The sequence below is a fragment of the Prionailurus bengalensis genome, chromosome A1 (genome assembly GCF_016509475.1).
Source record: "Prionailurus bengalensis isolate Pbe53 chromosome A1, Fcat_Pben_1.1_paternal_pri, whole genome shotgun sequence".
Classification (NCBI taxonomy): Eukaryota; Metazoa; Chordata; class Mammalia; order Carnivora; family Felidae; genus Prionailurus; species Prionailurus bengalensis.
In genome coordinates, this window is record NC_057343.1 from 8,750,038 (window position 1) to 8,768,945 (window position 18,908).

Genomic DNA, 18,908 nt, shown 5'->3' on the forward strand with positions numbered 1-18,908 from the left:
CATTCCTTTGCCCTCCCCACTGGACTTTGCCTATGTCCCTCACAGAGTAGGTGCTCAATAAAAGCTGTCAGACATTTTGGATCCCCACAGAACATACGACACGAAGTGTACATGTGAAATCATCTCTGTCTGTAGGTCGTGGCAAGACACTGGTCTAGGTATTTCTGTTCACAGACTTCGTATGGAAGAGTGGCCTTGGGGATAAGGCTCACTAACAGTTGGGAAGTGTATAAGGGTCTTATATATAGACTTAAAAGACTGGTTATTGCTACTCTCTTTTCCACTTCATTTAAAGACTCCAAAACCATCAATAAGCCTCATTTGAAAGTCTTTATTCATTAATCAGCTTCCTAGTTCAATGGAGTGGAAATCGGAAGGCTATGGTAGGAGACAGATTTGGGGGGAAAGAGGCTGAACACACCTAAGAGGCTCCGCCTGACTGCGGAGAGAGGCCAGTGGCATATCCGCCTGCTTGGAAGCTCCGACCACCTTAGAAGCTATATATAAATACTGCAAGGAGTAGGGAAGGACGTGATAACAAAACCTTCCAGCACCTGGAGGTGTCCTCAGGGGACATGGCATGCCCCCCCCTCCCCCATTTAAAGCATTTCTCCGGCTCCTCCAGACAAACACGGGTGTAAGAGGTCAGAAGTGAGGCACCTCAGCACACCTCCTGTCAGTGCCAAGCCTGTTCTCCATGAGCAACACGTGATCGCTGCCTTCCGGAAGTTTTCCCTCATGCTCCCTTACCCCCTTACTTCCTAAGCCGATTGGTATTTTAGCTCCATTACGTGCTGGCTTTTAGAAGATACTGGAAGCAAACAAAACCCTCAGTTTGTTGGTTGTTGGTTTTTTTTTTTTTTTTTTGCAAGACAGGTGATGCTGGCTGTGTACAGTCATTTCATTTCGACATAAGCTCTCCGTCTCCAAGATGGTAGATGAGCCCGTGTGGCTGTCCTCACGCAGGGTCCTGGGGATGGTGTGACACGTGGGTGGACAGGAAAGTAAGCGACAGAACAATACTTCAGGGAGCTAACTATCGACATACTTAATAGAAACTACAGCCCAAAAAACGATACTGGTTTTTGTTGGGTGCCAGATGGACAGCTGACCAAGAATCCCAAAGGAAGATTGGTTCCATAAGGTAGTTGGGCGTCTGAAAGCCGCAGATTTCACACTTGTGTGTTGATCCCAGGTGCTGATGTTCTTAGGGGAACCTCTGTCTGGGCTCAGAACATCAGTTTGGTGGTCCCATGAAACACTGGAGTGTTTTATAAAATCAACCAGCCACACGTGGGGCGCCTGGGTGGCTCAGTCAGCTGAGAGTCCGACTTCGACTCAGGTCGTGATCTCACAGTTCGTGAGTTTGAGCCCCACATCCGGCTCTGTGCTGACAGCTCAGAGTCTGGAGCCTGTTTCGGATTCTGTGTCTCCCTCTCCCTCTGCCCCTCCCCTGCTCACTCTCTGTCTATCTGTCTCTCAAAAATAAATAAACACGAAAACAATTTTTTTCAATAAAATCACCAGCCACACCGATAAAATGGTAAACAGTCATCATGAAAAAAATCTACCCGGGGTCTTAGGCTGTGTCTTAGAGTTTAATTCAGGCAGCAGTAAAACCTCCCACGTGTTGTTAGTAATTCTTTTTCTTTTGTTATCAGTACTGAGAATGTTAGGATTAAGCACATATTAAGATTGATGTGCCTACAACAAGCAAGTGACTTTCCTGGATTATTCTGTACAGCACTGTCATAAAGACAGTTTTAAGGGAGCATTAATTTCATGTTCTACTACTCCATTAAGCCATAATAGTCTAAGATATATGTGAGGTTGCATTGTGATCTCAGATGATTTCTTAAGGGGAAGATTTCATTAAAATTAGCGTGGTTACCGTTACATCAACAATCAGAAGCATTTAGATCAGTTAACCGTCTTTTCCCCTTAAAAGATGAGGCCACTTGGGTGTTCAGTAGAGTAAGCCTGTTACCTGCTATGTCTCAGCGTAGTGGGGACTGAGGAGACGACCGTTTTCTGATTTGTCTTCTGTGTTACTCCCTGATATTTTGGAGGGGAGGGGGGAGACAAAAGAACTTTTGAAATATGGAAGCTTATTCACGATCGTGTGCTCAGGGTCTGTGTCACGTTCTCTACCCGAGCAGAGGGAAGAATGTGCTCAGGGGACCCAGGCCCACTGTCCACCACCGCTATGCTGGTCTGCAGCTCACCCAGGAAGCATGGGGGTTCTGAGGAAGACACCCGCTTACCCTTGGGTCTAGACCATGATGCAGTGCCTGTCTCTGAGCCCTTCCCTGGAGCCTTGCCTTACTCCCCGAAGCGTCAACCTAATAGTTATTGTCCTGAAAGCCTCCCCCACCCCGTTCCCAGCTCCAGGTGGAGTTTCTGGTTCCTTCTTCAGTGGCCTCCCCACACATAGTGTTTGCCTGGATCCAGGAGCGGGATCTCGGAGGGTTTGTGGGCCAGGGGAAGAAATGAGCACTTTTTTTATACTACAGTGGAGCGTAACCGCAGAGAGGGGTCCATGCAGGTCAAGAGCTGTTTTGTAGTCACAAAGATCATTCTGGCTGTTGTACAGTCAAGTAAAAAAAAAAAAGAAGAAGAAGAAGAAGAAATAGAAGAAGCAGGGCTTTGCGTTAAAAGGTGACAGGTTCTGGTGGCTTGGACTGGACCTTTTAGCTCTAGAGGTGGCATGAATGGTCACATGGGGGGAGTATTTTGGGGAATATTGATGCCATAGGAATTTAAAGCCAGAAATCCCTGGAGCAGAGGTCATTGACCCTGCCACCAAAGAGAGCAACCACGGTAAGGGAAAGAAGGGGCAGGTAGGCATTGCTCCTGGACGCCCAATTAGAAGGTTGCCAGCTTCTAACTCTGAGTTCAACCTAGATTGACTGATTTATTTCCCATGAGACATTTTCACAGAGTAATCCCTTGAAGAAAAAAAAGGGAAAAAGAAAAAACCCTGCATCAGTCTCTCTAAGCAAACCTAGAAGAAATGCAGGGCGCTGGAAGGAATCTGGCAATGTTGTCTGTCATTCTTTTCCTGAGATGAAACTCTGCACTGAGAACCTCGTAAACAGAGCAAATGTTTTAAGTCCCCGTCCGGTTTTTTTTTCCTTTCAGCGCCTGAAATGACAAACCGTGAGCGGTGCCCTCTCGGCCACTTGCCCTTAATGAGATCCTTCGGCACCGAAGAGCTGTTGTCACACTGGGGGTGGATGTTCTTCCACAAGTGACTGTTTTTCCCCCGCAGGATACCCCAAACAGAGGACAGCGGCTCCCCGAAATGGCTTTTCCCCCAAGCCGGACCTGCAGGTGCGCGAAGCCGAGCGGCAGCTGGTGCAGCGGCTGAAAGACAGGTGCCAGCAGCAGGCCAGGCAGCTGGTCCTGGTCCAGGCGGAGCTTCGGAGGGCCGTGTGCGGCTTCCAGGCCCTTGCCGTGTCTACCCAGTATTTCTCCAGAAAGGTGAGGCCACGTCTGGTGAATGTCCAGGGGCTTCTTGCTGGAGGGGAGGGCGGTAATGGTGATCGGTGTGTGTGTGTGTGTGTGTGGGTGGGTGGGTGGGAGGGTGGGTGTATGTGCGCGTTTAAGTTTGGGTCTGGGGTTAGAGATTTCGTTCGATTTTCAGAAGATCCTGCAGAGTCTCTACCAGCAGCATCTAATGCTCTGGGAGCCAAGCTGATACTTTTTTTTTAGGTGTGAAAGAAATCAGTCTGGGAAGAGTGATTTAATAACCTTGATTTTGAAAGGGAAAGTTATGTAAAAGAGATAGAAAATGACCTAAAGGAACATTTTGAAGGTGAGCGCTTTGAAGAGAATGGGAGATTGTTTGCATTTTAGGGATGAAATGGCCGAATTCTGAAATTTCTGCACATTTCAGATAAGAGGGAGGCAGGGCCACAGCGCTGTTCCACTTTGGCCGTTGACGGGAAATTCAGTGTGCCGGGCCTGGGGGCATCCGGCCCGCGGAGTCACGGCCAAGCCCAGTGTTCACAGAGCAGCATGGGGTGGAGGGCATCCTCTCTGCTCCCTTGGCCTTCCTGAAAATGCAAAAAGGGGCCGGCTTCTTCTCAGCACATAAGTTGTCCAGAGGCTCCTGGGGCCATCCGGACACTGAGTCTGTTATTAGCCATCGTGTAGCTAAGCTTTCCCACCTCTCGGCATGGAACAGAGGTTAGAGGGAGCCTGGTATCTGTTTCAAAGCATTTGTGCTCCAGCAAGAAGTGGCCAGGCCACGTTTGGGGGGGGGGGGGGGGTGAGGAATGAACATTCACCTTCAAGGTTCAAACATTGAGTCTGCATTTTAAGAACCCATAGGGCATTTTGAGTTTCATATATGGACCCTCTGGTACCTATAAATGGGAGGAAGTACAAATGCTATCTAAATGCTCTCCAGATAAGAAGATGAACTAGCTAAATGCCTGGCCAATTTAAAGAAGAAAATCCAAAGAATGTGAAGTAGCCCCATGCCCACTGGTTTTGTTTGTCTTCTGCACGCAGAAGCGTGAAGGACTCCGGCTTTTGAGGATATCCTACACGACGTGCCCCTAGTGTACTAGTCTGAGCCGTCTTTTGTTGTTGGTGTTTCCTGCTTCCCTTAACGCTTTCAGCAGAAAGAGCCTATTACCAATTTGTTGGTGTAAGGAAAGACAAGAAAAACAGATGGCAGTTTTCTCAAGTTTCAGCCTCTTTGCCCGCCAAAACGTTGACAACGAATGACCCATTTGTATTTTATACCTTCCTTTCTGCTCTGCGGCTCTCGATGTCAACCGTGAACCGCTCAAGTAACTGTAGAGCCGACCCTGTGAGAATTGAAGTTACCTCCACAGTTTTGAGGTGCCAAAGAGGCCTGACTTACTGTTGTAAATACTGAGCAGTTTCCTTATTAGAGAAAGAGTGGCATGGGTTTTGGTCATTGTTGTTGTTCTTCAGCTAGAGGTGCGTTTTCGCACTGACTGGCGAATCTTTAATAAAGAGAGGAACACAGAGTTATTCACCGAGGTTCTGATAACATTTACGTGGTTACCGCGCCCTTCTTGGATTACCCTTCCCATCCATCATCCGGTGTCATAACAAGTCTTTTTGTTTGTTTGTTTGTTTCATTTTAATTCCACTGCAGTTAACATACAGTGTGATATTAGTTTCAGGTGTACAATGTCATGATTCACCTAGTCCATACATCACCAGATGCTCATCCCATAGCAAATCCTTGATAAAGGTTTCCTATGGGTAGGCATGGCAACAGACGTTGATATGACATTTTGGTAATATGTGCTGTGTTTCCGATTTGGAACTCTTGGACCCCATTCATGGCATTGTGGCAGAGAAGGGAGTTAGTTCCTGTGCAGAACTTAAGGGTTGGTTCCCTGGAGTTATGTATTTCTGTGCCCCCGGCATACTCCCCGTTGGCCCATGGACCAAGAGTTTTATTTGTCTGCAGCATACACATGGCTCTTAAATCAGAGACCAAAAAGGTCTAGCAGGTGATTTGTAGGCACCTCCTTCAGACCTTCCTACTACTCGAGTTGCACTCGGCGTGACATTTCAGCAAGATGGATGACAGACATGAATTTCATTTTCTTTTCAGTAAATCACAACCAGCAGCTCCAGACAGGCCTCGCAAACGACCATGGCATTTCACCTCCCACACATTGTGTGCTTTTCTGTCTTTCTGATCTCAGTTCTCTCTCCAGATAAACCCCAGAACTAAAAATGAGCATGTTTAAAAAAAAAAAAAGTCTGTAATTGAGCATAAGTGGCTTTCACACAGGCTACCGTGTGTCCTACGTGGTTAGGACGGTTGATTGGAGAGTTTGCCAGTAATAACCAGATTAGACCAGGAGGTGTGATGTGGGGTGGGGCACCTGGGGAAATAGAAGCACGGCCATCAGGTAGTCTCCAGTGAGGGAGCCCTCTGTCACACGGTCTGGTGATCCTGAGATGCTCCGTGTCACTCTCGTGGGAGGCCAGCGCGTTGTTATGCGTGGGAATGTTCAGAGCAGATCATGCCAGCTGTGAAGCGTGTGACCCCTAGAGCCGGCGTGAAAAGGCAGTATCTCTTTTCTTGTCTGGTTAGAAGACTCTAGCGTGTATCTTGGAACTTTACACACGTGTGGTTTCTACACTGGAGCATATCCACCTGCAAAGCATGGTGAGGGTACAGGGCCAGCAGGAGTCAGCCCCTCTTTGCCTCCATCTATGAACAAGACCTTGAGCAAGTAGCTGCCCCTCTCCGAGCCTTGTCACATCACCGCAAGGAGTAACATCCTAGCCCTTGCTTGGTCTCCACTAGTCCCCTCTGACCAATCATCCTTGAGTCTTGGTTTTCTCAGTTTTAAATAGGGTTAATAATAGGGGCGCCTAGGTGACTCAGTCGGTTGAGCGTCCAGCTTCAGCTCAGGTCATGATCTCTCAGATCATGAGTTCAAGCCCTGCGTCGGGCTCTGTACTGACAGCTCAGAGCCTGGAGGCTGCTTCAGATTCTGTGTCTCCCTCTCTCTGCCCCTTTCCCGCTCATGCTCTGTCTCTCAGAGATGAATAAACGTTAAAAGCAATTTTTAAATAGGATTAATAATAGTGCTTCACAAGGTTGTTGTGAGAAGGTAGTAAATTAATGGGTTAAAGTACTTCAAACAATTATTGAAGAAAAACATTCTTTTTAAAAAAAAAAATTAACATTTATTTATTTTTGAGAGAGACAGAGCACGAGGCGGGGAGGGACAGAGAGAGAGGGAGACACAGAATCAGAAACAGGCTCCAGGCCCTGAGCTGTGAACACAGAGCCCAATGTGGGGCTCGATCTCATGAACCGCGAGATCATGACCTGAGTAGAAGTTGGACGCTTAACCAACTGAGCCACCTAGGTGCCCTGAAAAAAAAAAAAAGGCCATTCTTTTTGAGTACGAGGAGAACTGACAAAGCCCTGCCCTCAAATATTTTACTCTCAAGCAGGATGAACGTATGAATAGATGAGGCATACAGAGTTAAAACACGGTGCAAACCACCCTTATTGCATTATATATGTACATAAAGAGTGTGGCCTGGGGTGTACTTTAAGGCTAGAAATAATTTTCTAGGCTAGCTATTCAGCTGCTGCTCCATATTTTTCCCAGAATGTGCTGATGCTGTTAAGTATGTATTGGAAGTAAGTCTCAGTGTATGGGAAGTCACCAGAAAAAAAGGAATTAGAAGCCTAGATAAGAATCTTCCATTGCTGCCCCATGCTTTACAGCTCCTGGGAGAGCAGTTGTGAAAACTGTCAGCTGTGACACAGACTGAGCCCAGAGTACAGGGACTCCAAGATGCCACATTGAGGTGCTAACATCAGCCTCTCACTTGTGCTGGTTCCAGAGAGCTCCACCCCTGTGGCAAGGCATGGTCCTCACCACAGGACAAACAGACCTGCTGAAATCTGTGGTCCCAGGCCTCCGGGTGGTGTCGAAATGAGCATGACTCTGAACTTTTTAGAGTCGAGTTGAATGATTTTTTTACCTTTGTCTTGTTCCAGGGAATATTACTCTTTAGCAGCCCCTGGCGGCCAATCCGGGAAACAGTCCGGACATGGGTCCCGTATTAAGTAGCGTGCCTTGCTCTGTAGCAGCAAGTTTTATACAATTTATATCTGAGAGTGTATTTATTTTCATCTTATTTTTAGTAAGATTTATTACATTTGTTCAGTATTTTTCATATTGATTTGTGTCATTTTTATCATTAGCTCTATGAATGTGATAGTACACGATGGTTTTTAATTTTTTTAAATTTTTTATTAAGTAGATACAAAAGACTTGAAAATCATCACCAAACATTTGTGTACTATATAAGCCTATTAAAAATTAATAATGCATCCCCTCCTTTTTTCCTATATATATATATATATATACACACATACACACACACACATATACGTAGGTATATATGTGTGTATATATAATATATATATTGCTTTTACTATTTGACCTTCTATCACACAAAAATTTTAAAAACAAACATGTAGAAAGTGTAACATGCAAACACCCATCATCTATATGTAATACTTATTAACATTTTGCTATATTTAATGAGGTTGTGGGGGGTGATAATGGCGTTCGCGGGGTCCAGAGCCGATGGCCAAGAACGAATCCTTGAAGACGTCTTTGGTGCAAAAAGGTGATTTCATTCAAGTGCGGGGACAGGACCCGTGGGCAGGAAGAGCTGCCCGGGACCAAGAGCAGAGACTGGTTATATACTACGGAGCTGGGGTAGGTCAAGTCCGGGGGAAGTTTCCGGTGAGATTTTCATATGCTAAAGAAGACGCACTCGGGATACTGGAGGCCTAGCTATTGTCAAGCTAAGGTGGTTTTTCCCTGTAGCAAAGCATTAGCATTAAAATGGTTCCAGGGAGGGGCGCCTGGGTGGCGCAGTCGCTTAAGCGTCCGACTTCAGCCAGGTCACGATCTCGCGGTCCGTGAGTTGGAGCCCCGCGTCAGGCTCTGGGCTGATGGCTCAGAGCCTGGAGCCTGTTTCTGATTCTGTGTCTCCCTCTCTCTGCCCCTCCCCCGTTCATGCTCTGTCTCTCTCTGTCCCAAAAATAAATAAAAAACGTTGAAAAAAAAAATGGTTCCAGGGAGTTCCTGGAGAAACGTTTTGCTCTGCCTGACTCAAGTATTTGTCAAGGGGCTACAGGTTATAAGGAAATTTAATTTTATCCGCCATTTCCTTCTGCCTTTGTTTCCCACATCATATTCACTCTTCTATGTTTTTGTTGTTAGTTAAGAGTACACATTTTTCAATATAGTTTATATATTGCAACTTCAACTTTTCAAGTGACTTACGTGAGTGGAAGATTTTTATCAACGCAGCCTCTCCCCATGAAGAAAATTAGACCAAAATCACACATCGCAGTATTTGTAATGTGTGACTTTGTTCTAATTTTCGTGATCAGTCTGGCCACAGGTTTATCAACTTTACTAATCTTTTAAAGAAGTAACTTGTGTCTTCATTGATTTTCTCCATTGATTGTTTTCTATTTCATCGGTATTTACTCTTATCCTTATTATTTAGGTCCTTACAACTTTTTTTGTTTAATTGGATTTTTTGTTTTTTGAGGAGAAAGTTTTTATCATTGATTTTAACATTTTCTTCTTCCTGCTAGAAGCCATGTAGAGCTATAAATCCCCTTCAGGAATTGTATCAGCAAAACCCACAAATTTTGAGATGCTCTGTTTTAATTTTCATTCCATTAAAAACATTTCTGATTTAAAAAAAAAAAAGAAAGTTGCTATAGAGATTTCAAAAAAGTAAAAGGCAGAACTCTTCATAACAGTATCATTCCTGCTTATTGACCATCTCTGATGTCCTAGGCACTTTAGATATTTTGTGTGTGTGTGTGTGTGTGTGTATAGAATAGTATATACCATATATATAATAGTATGTATAATATATTCTATCTAAAATATATATGTAATATATTCTATGTAAAATAGAGAATATATATAATTATATGTATAGTATATGTATTTATTTATAAATAGATATTCCTGTAAGCCTCACAACAACCTGACCTGGTATAGATATTATTTTCACATGACAGTTGAAGAAACTGAGCCTAGGGAGATTGTATAGCCCTTCTAAAGACAGCATAATTAGAGACGGATGGAGCCATGATACAAAAACAGGTTAGTCCACACTCAACACCCATGTTTTTCCACAAGATGATGCACCACCTCTCCCTCTGCCCTCTAACCTTCAAGGTACTTTAACGTAGTTAAGGAGAAAAAATACAGAACTGGACAAAACAAAAAGTAAAACAATTGTCAAAAAGTTAACACGTGTACAGATGTTAACAGAAAACCGTCTAAGGTAATATTTAACCTGTTGCCATAAAAAAGTGGTATGTGCTCAGGTGAAAGCCCAGTTCTTTGAATGGGAAGGGAGTGGTCTGAGACTTGGAGGAGCCACACTGGACAGAGGCGGGATTCTGGATGAGTGAAGGGGAAGGGAGAGCATAGGCACCCGTGGGAAGGGGACGCTCGAAGTCTGTTGTCTGCCAAGTGGCGTCCTCTTGCCTCTCTTTAAGCTCTTGGTATATTAATGATTTGTGGATAGAGACCTGGGCACTTGGTAGTTGTTTCTAAAAGTACAACGATCCCTCTGTAACAGATCGGAGCCTCCTCATAGTGAGGACGACCCAGATTCAACTTCTTGCGTCAGAGCGCTTGGCTTTGTTGTTTGGTCAGAGTAGGGTGTGTGCTAAAGGAGGGGAGAGAGAAAAGACAGAGGTCGAATCGCTCTGTAAAGTAAATGCTTTCTTGATCTAGCCACTTATTGCACGCAGATTTTAAACTCAGGGATTCATCAGGATAACCGTCTGCCCTAGAGCTCCAAAAGCAGTAGAGAAGCCATCGTGTCCACCAGCCCGGGGATTTTGTATTTCAGAGACTTTTCCATCAAGTGGAGCTCTCAGAGCAGGAATTACACCTGATCGAAACAGAAAACAGCAAGCTTCGTTGCTCCTTAAATCCTAAAGAAATGGCCATTTAAATAGTGTTTTGTGCCCTCCCTCCCCACCTTATAAACAACGCCTGTGACTATCATCTCTTCCCTTAATTTTGCCTTGAATAACTAAGGGCTTAGAGAAAACGTGAGCTCTTCTGACAGTTCTTCTGCCTCTAATCTAGTGGGAAATGTTGGTGATGTAGTGAGTTGAGAGCAGTGATTGCTGTTCTGAAAGAAAGTTATATGTCACAAAAGTAAACATGATCACAGTACCTTGCTGGGACTACGGAGAGTGTTTGCTTTTTCTCTTAAGGCTCTAGCCTAAGACAGTTTTAGCATAACCCCCAAATACCAAAATATTCCCAATATCAAGAGGTAGAAATCCCCCCTTACCCCCAACCATGCCAAGCAGCTCTTTGAAGTAATAAGAACCCGGGGGCCTAGGGTGTCAGTAATGGACAGCATTGAGGTGTGTAGAAAATAAAACTTAAAATTGCAAAGCCTTCTCAACTTTTCTGGAAGATCCCCAGTACTGGTTCCTCATAAGAGCCCTCTTCACTGATGATAATATAACTTTCACAATAAAAGAATAGGAAGAGATATTTAACGAAGGTAGAAATCACCCCCATTCAACTCACCTCTCTTAACACTTTGTCACAAATAGCTTCTGTTTTAAAATTAGATGATACCTCTTTTGAATACAGATGGATGCCAAGGAAGAAGAAAGAGGAGTTTCATTTGCTGCTTTTGAAAGGAAGCCCTCAGGCTTGCCCCAGACCCTGGTTGGCGGCCAGTTAAAAGCTTTTTAGTAAAAGCGCTTGCTTCTATAATATGTTAAGATGCAGAATTTAGTGCAATTTTCCTCCAGGCCAGGGAGGCAGCCAGCATAGTGAAGACGGCACAGAACAAGACCATGCGACTCGTCCTATTTAGACCCACGCCCTCTGACAGATAAGGAAGTGTCTGTTTCAGAGTCACTGGAAGTTGATTTTAAAATAAATGAATTGCTGCAAACTCCCCTCCAAGTAAAAGGGAGTCGAAGCAATGATAACTTTAAAGAAGCAGCAGTGGGGAGATGGGAGGTATGGCTGCCTCCGCACCAGACCCTCTTTCCTCTGAGAGACGAGTTTGTTAACTTTCCCAGACCTTGGCTTTTCTAGCAAATGGGGACATTGATGGTGCCACTTGGGAGACAAGACTGGCGTGAAGGGGCTCTCGTGCTCCGGGGTCTGGGATTTCATTGAGTCCCTCTAACTCTGTGAGGCATAATTTGAATACCAGAACATCCTCAGCCCTTCCTTGGGTGATGCCTGTGCGTTGGGGTGGCGCACTTGGAGTGCGTCCTTCCTTTCCCCTATGTTCATCTGTCGCTAGGTGACAATCACAATCTAGAAAACAGGAGGTGTTTTGTTTATGTTTTATGTTTTCGTGTTTATTTTTTATTTTATTTAAATCCAAGTTAGTTAACATGGCGTAATAATGGTTTCAGGAGTAGAATTTAGTGATTCATCACTTGCATGTAACACCCAGTGCTCATCCCCACAGGTGCCCTCCTTAATGCCCATCACCCATGTACCCCATCCCCCCAACCAACCCCCTGCAAGTGGCCCTCAGTTTGTTCTCTGTATTTAAGAGTCTCTTATGGGGGCACCTGAGTGGCTTAGTTGGTTAAGCATCCGACCTCAGCTCGGGTCATGATCTCACGGTTCGTGGGTTCGAGCCCTGCGTCCGGCTTTGTGCTGACGGCTCAGAGCCTGGAGCCTGGTATGGATTCTGTGTCTCCCTCTCTCTCTGCCCCACTGCTCATGCTCTGTCTCTCTCTCTCTCTCTCAAAAATAAACAAACATTAAGAGTCTCTTATGGTTTCCCTCCCTGGTGGTTTTTGTCTCTGTTTTTGTCTTATTTTTCCTTCCTTTCCCCTATGTTCATCTGTTGTGTTTCTCAGATTCCGCATATGAGTGAAATCCTATATCTCTCTTTCTTTGACTATTTTGCTTATCGTAATGCACTCAAGTTCCATCCACGTTGTTGCAAATGGCACGACTTCATTCTTTCTGATGGCTGAGGAATATTCCATTGTATGTGTATACCAGCCTTCCTTATCTATTCGTCAGTCGATGGACATTTGAGCTTCTTCCATAGTTTGGCTATTGCTGATAGCGCCGCTGTAAACATTGGGGTGCATGTGCCCCTTCAAATCCGCCTTCTCTTTGGGAAAATCATTTTTAAGTAAGCAGCTTCTATGGAACATTTGAGGCATGAGCGAATGTCTCAGGATATCACTGTCTCCTGTAGCTTCTCAGGGACAGGGTCAGCACAGAGAGACGGAGAGAGGAAGCTGCTTAATGAGGCTGAGCCCTCGCCTCGCCCCCCTTTTGGCATCTGCTTCCTGAAAGGGGGCGAGTGCCATGATGGGTCGTTTTGCGCCTTTCCACCTAGGTCTCTCCCATGAGTCCGTGGGGAGCACAGACTTGAATAAGACGTTTGTTTCCTGGAGTGAGTTATGCTGAGAGCCTCCCTCCACGGCTCCCACCCTGCCTCCTTCTCAACACACGTACAGTCTGAATTATGTCTGCTCCCAGGGGCACGTCGCTGTCCACCCTAACCGTTCCATTGAACACAACACCTGCTTGTTAACTGGAGCATTTCAAAACAAAGGCTCACACCCTGACTTCCCATTCCTGAGGCGACACACGTGTTCCAACCACGATGTGCAGGGTGCCGTGTGGCACTGAGGGTCTTCCTCCAGCCGGGGTCACCGGGGCCCTTCGGAGAGGACGGATGCTTGCGAAGTGGCCTCCGACAGCAATAAGATTTCATCAGGCAGAGGTGGAGAGATCCTGTGCTGCGGGAGGCACAGCCTTGGGAAAGGACAAGACGGTTCTGTGGAAAGGGGTGAGTCTCCTTTGCCTAAAGCTTGGAGTGTGGGACCGATGATGACCACCATGAGGAGGAAGGGTTTGGGGACTCTCTTTGAGGCAGGCGGGAGGCCCTGGGAGTCCTGGACAGGGTGCTGAAGCGTTTGAAGCTGCATTTTAGGAAGATCATTATGGTAGCAGCATAAGGGATTGACGGTAGAAAGAAAATTCCAGGCAGAGAAAACAATTAGGAGGCTCTGCTGGTGTAACTAATAATCCAGGCAAGAGGTGAGAAGGGCCAGAAGAAGGACCAGAAGTCTTGGTGGGAAGGAGAGGGGAGGTAGAGGACCGAGGACCAAGGTGGTGAGCCAGTTCCGGGGTGGGGGCTCGTGAGGCTTTAACTAGGACCAGATGCTCCAGAGGATGAGTGACAACCCCCACCCCCCCCCCAGCCTTGATAACACAAACAAGAATCACAGAACTGTGACGTGTTAAGTGTTAACAACTTCAGACGCATGTGTGTTTGGGGCTCAGACACGTTTAAAGGGGCCATAGGTTGTCTTTTCATGTGTCTTTGGAACTGCACACTTTGTGTATCAGTGAACCCTTAGGATCCAGGTCCATTGGACCTGTAGGGATGGGCATTTTCCCCAAAAAAGTATGCTTTGCAGACTAATATCACCTGTCCCTTTGAAATTGAGAAGAATTTGTCCAGAACTCCATTCCACATTTCGGGAACATCCTAAGTCTCTCCCACAATCTCAGGAATTTCAGGTCGGGGGAGCTTCTGTTTTTATAGTTACCTGTGGCTCTGAATCTCTGCTTCTCCTAAATCAACTCAGTTTATGGGTTACTACCATTCCGCCTGTGCTGATGCTGTTCCCTGCAGCGTCCCTCCACACCCAGCATAGCCCTCGCCTCACCCCCTTGGTTGATTTTCAAGATTCTGCTTTCTGATGCTGGGGTCTTCCTTAGGGAGGGAAACATGGGTTTCGATGTCAGGAGAGTAAAAGGAAGCACTAGAAAACGTGGGAGCCATTTATACGGAAGTGACATAGGGGATGAGAGAGGCAGGAGACTGTGTACAGAGGGGCAAAGAAGACAGCTGCTGTGGGGCCAGAGGAAAAGGAGAGAAAGGAAAGAGAAGACGTGGTGGGAAAACAGGAGAATCCCCTCCAGAAGCCAAATGAGGGAGGCATTTCCGAAAGGGGAGAGTGACTTATAACAGCAGGTGCCAGCCTGAGGGTGAAAGTGATACAGAATGAGTTTGGCCGTTTCAGAGAAGAGTCTGGACACAGGTCGTCCTGGTTTCTCCAGGATCCAATGGGGTAGCGGTCGGACGTGTTTCTTCATTCCACCCAGGAACCTGGCACTTTCCCCTGTGAGAAGTGGCAATGGTGACATCTACAGGACATCGTCCGGAAGTGAAACTCTGTGCCTGGAGAGGAGGGCGCGTGCCCCACACTACGTTACATTCCAGACGATGTCTCAAAAAACAAATACTGCTCTCCTCCCGCGGTTCTAACACGTGAACTACAGGCCTGCCCATTCTACAAGCTTAATTGAGACTAGGTTTGAACTTAAAAGCACACAGCAGCTGTTATTTTTCATTTGATTCCTGCCAATCCGATCGCTAAGACAGCAAGAAAAGGATTCATGTTATACACCGCAAGCAGTTTGCCTATAATTCCTGAAAGCAATTACGGGTCTCAGAAACCTAAGAGTCACACACTCTGTATCTGTCATTCAGTACCCAGAGAGAGAGAAAGCCCATCACTTCCGCTCTACCAGGAACAGAAAGAGGAACATTTGAAACTCAAAAGCATTGAGACTTTATCGGGTAACAATGTTCTCTTGAAAACAAAGACTTACCCTAAGTACTGTGCTAACAAAATAGATGGGGTGTGATGTAACTGCTCACGTTTTCCTTCAGTCGCATCTCCCTAATTTTTGGTTGAGTTTAAAAGAAACACAGAGGGGCGCCTGGGTGGCACAGTCGGTTAAGCGTCCGACTTCAGCCAGGTCACGATCTCGCGGTCCGGGAGTTCGAGCCCCGCTTCGGGCTCTGGGCTGATGGCTCAGAGCCTGGAGCCTGTTTCCGATTCTGTGTCTCCCTCTCTCTCTGCCCCTCCCCCGTTCAAGCTCTGTCTCTCTCTGTCCCAAAAATAAAAAAAAAATTTAAAAAAAAACGTTGAAAAAAAAAATAAAAGAAACACAGATCTAAATACACCAATTAAAAGACAGAGATAGGGTGCCTGGGTGGCTCGGTAGGTTAAGCGTCTGACTTCAGCTCAGGTCACGATCTTGCAGTTGACCGAGTTCAAGCCCCACGTCGGGCTCGGTGCTGACAGCTCAGAGCCTGGAGCTTGCTTCAGATTCTGTGTCTCCCTCTCTCTGCCCCTCCCCTACTCACTCTCTCTCTCTCTCTCTCTCTCTCTCTCTCTCTCAGAAATAAATAAACAGTTTTTTGGGGCGCCTGGGTGGCGCAGTCGGTTAAGCGTCCGACTTCACCCAGGTCGCGATCTCGCGGTCCGTGAGTTCGAGCCCCGCGTCAGGCTCTGGGCTGATGGCTCGGAGCCTGGAGCCTGTTTCCGATTCTGTGTCTCCCTCTCTCTCTGCCCCTCCCCCGTTCATGCTCTGTCTCTCTCTGTCCCAAAAATAAATAAACGTTGAAAAAAAAAAAAAGAAAAGAAATAAATAAACAGTTTTTAAAAAGAAAGATAGTAAAAAAATGATGTTTTAAAACTTAACTATATGTTCTCCACAAGAAACCCAATTTATTTTTTTTCTTTTTTTTTTTTTTCTGTTTGTGAATTTAATGGCAGGGAGCTAAGATAGGGGTGCCCTGTGCCGTCTGTCTCTGCTTTTCCAGTGGTGAGGGGGTCCCCCTGTAAGAGTGTAGAGATGGGTGGGTCATGGAGTGCAGAGTTGGGGTTGTGGGGGGAGCTGGTGGGACAGAAGGACTTCCAGGGGGCCAAAGCCACAGGGGATTGCTGGGCAGCATGGAGGGCCCTTCCAGTGTGTGACCAGGCATGTCAGGTGTCCCTGAGACCAGTGTGGAAGCACTTGACCCCCCCTCCCAGTTCTGAGGAGCTTGCACAGAGTCGGCAGGAGTGTGGGATGGCCACTGGCCCACCGAGGTCCCACCCCCTCACAAGAAACCCAGTTTAAATATAAAGACCCAGATTAAAAGTAAAGTAAAGATATACCGCGCTAACCCTAATCAAGAGAAATAAAGAAGAGCTGTATTAATTTGAGACAGAGACTCCAGAACAAGGAAGCTTCTTGGAGATAGGAACGCTACATAATGATAAAGAGGTCAGTTCTCCAAAGACATGTAAACCATTAAAGTAGTCGTTGGCATTTTAGGCTGACTCTGTTTGGGTCCAGTGACTTTTACATTCAGGTAATGCTCAGCTGTTGCAGCCCTGAGAACCTTGTTGCTTTAATCTCAGAAATCTCCTAAAAAGCCTCTGGGATTGGGGGGGGGGGGGGGCGGGAGGAAGAATTATAAACATCTCATGTGCCCGGGGCGCTGCTGTGCCCTTTATAATTTTTACGTGCATTGTTTCATTTAATTCTCACATTAACCTTTCGATGCAGGTGTTTCGATGCCCATCTTATAGATAACTCAGGTTGCTTGGATCACATAATATTTTGTGGATCATTTCATGTATGAAAGATTTAAGGAGCACCTGGTAAGTCTCAAAGTCATAGAGTGGCTATGACACAGGGTGTTCCCTTAAGAAAATCCCAGTCAGATATCCCGTGTCACCTCATTTCATCCTCTTAGCATTGCAGGAAGACAGGCAGGAGAGCTCAGGAGAGCATTCCCACTTTCCGGATAAAGAAACAGAGGAAGAGAAGTTGTTTCTGGGCTTAGGGTCTGATGGCTGGTAAGCAGTAGAATTAAGACTTCGTGCACGTCTCCCGCCTCCAATCCCAGTGCACCTTGCACTGTTTCAACCATGATATTTTATTGACAAAGACGTGAAATTGATTTACGGTGGTCAGAATGACACAGAGGGGAGTCTCATCTGTCAGCATCATAGCAGGAGGACATTTGTAGTGGGACATTTATTGCGGCCCCTGCCTCTGACCAGGGCTGCGCGGACAGTGACAATTCTCCGGAATACCACTGGAGTATTAGCACATAAGCTTTGCTCAGGCAGCAGTGAGAGCGTTTCTGCCTTGATTTTCCTTATCCCCGTATGACGAGCACGGCCAACAGAACAAAATCTCAGCGCAAAACAGCATCTTGATTTCATGCTGAGATGAATCAATGGAGAACAGTGGTCCGTGGCTGCAGTGATAAGGTACGCTTCATTCAGCGATCCGGCACTATGAGTGAAGGAACACTAGTACCTTCCCGGTGTCTTACTGCCCTAAATTAAGTAACGAGGTTGGCCAGAGGGTCAGTGCTATGCTTCACCCCTGGAGACAAATACCCATCCATTGGAAGACTGTCCACCATGCCCAAGGCAAGCCATGAAACAGATTCAGATGGCTGTTGAGTGAAAACCACAAGATGCTCTATTTCCTCCCTCACAAAAGGAAAGGCCTGAGCAATTTTTCAGACCTGAGATATTCAGAATTTTTTCTTCTTTGTATGGTCAGAGTTTTTTCTTCTTCAGGTCTTTATTTCTACTTTTGACAATGAGCAACCCTTCAGAATGACCGTTTCTTACCTGAAGACCCAATGCAAAACCTAAGCAGGGGATCCGGAAGATTCAAAACTGAATTCTGCTTCTGGATGAGATGGGAGAAAAAAGACCCCGCCCCCTTTCTCCCACTGATGCAGCTATAGGAGCTGAGCAGAATGCACGAAGCTATTTGAGGACCCTGAAAAGCAAGACGTAGCAGGCAGGTTGGAACGAAGACCAGAATTCGAAGTATCACAGAACTGGTGGTGGGTTGCCAAGCTCTTCCCTCCAGTGCTCCCTGGCCTACCCTCAGTGCAGACCTGGAAGGAGACCTGGACGTGAGCCCAGAAGTTTCCATGAGAAATGAGATACGGAACTCCTTGCACTCAGAGAGGGATAAGTAAATCTTTTTTTTTTTAACTTCATTTTCTCCTACCCCCAGCCTGTACGTGGCTTGTGGTCTCACCTGCAGCAATGGTGGTGACAGAAGCCTGCCGCAGCCAGACCCCGAGGGAGGGGAGCTTTCCTCTCTGCTTGGAGGAGTTGTATTCCAAGAGGGTGAGGCAAACCCGGATTGTGTTTCTGCCCTGTGTGTCTGTCGTTTAGCCACAGATATAAGCGCAGGGTGAGAGGTGCACAGCAGAGTGGGATAACCAAGGTCCCAGCTCTCTGGCCACAGGATGAAAAGGGGGAGCCCCAGGGAACTGAAGGAACGGCAGGGGTTGGGAAGAGGTAGGGACTTGGGAAAGAAAATGACCCTTTAACATCGGTTTCTAAACCCCTGGGCTCACCCCTCAGCTGCATTTGTGAGTGTCACCTTAAAGGCAGACATCGACTCTGAGAAATGCACTCAGGATAGGCCACTACCCAAGTGCCTGACTGGCCATTGTTGGTGTACATGTGGGACAGATCCTCA

The 18,908-nt window shown here is 46.4% G+C and overlaps 1 protein-coding gene across 2 annotated transcripts in view; it reads left to right on the top strand.

Annotated features, from left to right (window-relative positions):
• Positions 1-18,908, top strand: part of MTUS2 (microtubule associated scaffold protein 2) — a 373,273-nt gene that overhangs the window by 235,445 nt on the left and 118,920 nt on the right. For both annotated transcript variants that reach the window (XM_043576011.1, XM_043576018.1), the window contains exon 6: positions 3,272-3,483. In XM_043576011.1, the coding sequence (XP_043431946.1) occupies positions 3,272-3,483 (212 nt within the window). The remainder of the gene's footprint in view (positions 1-3,271; positions 3,484-18,908) is intronic.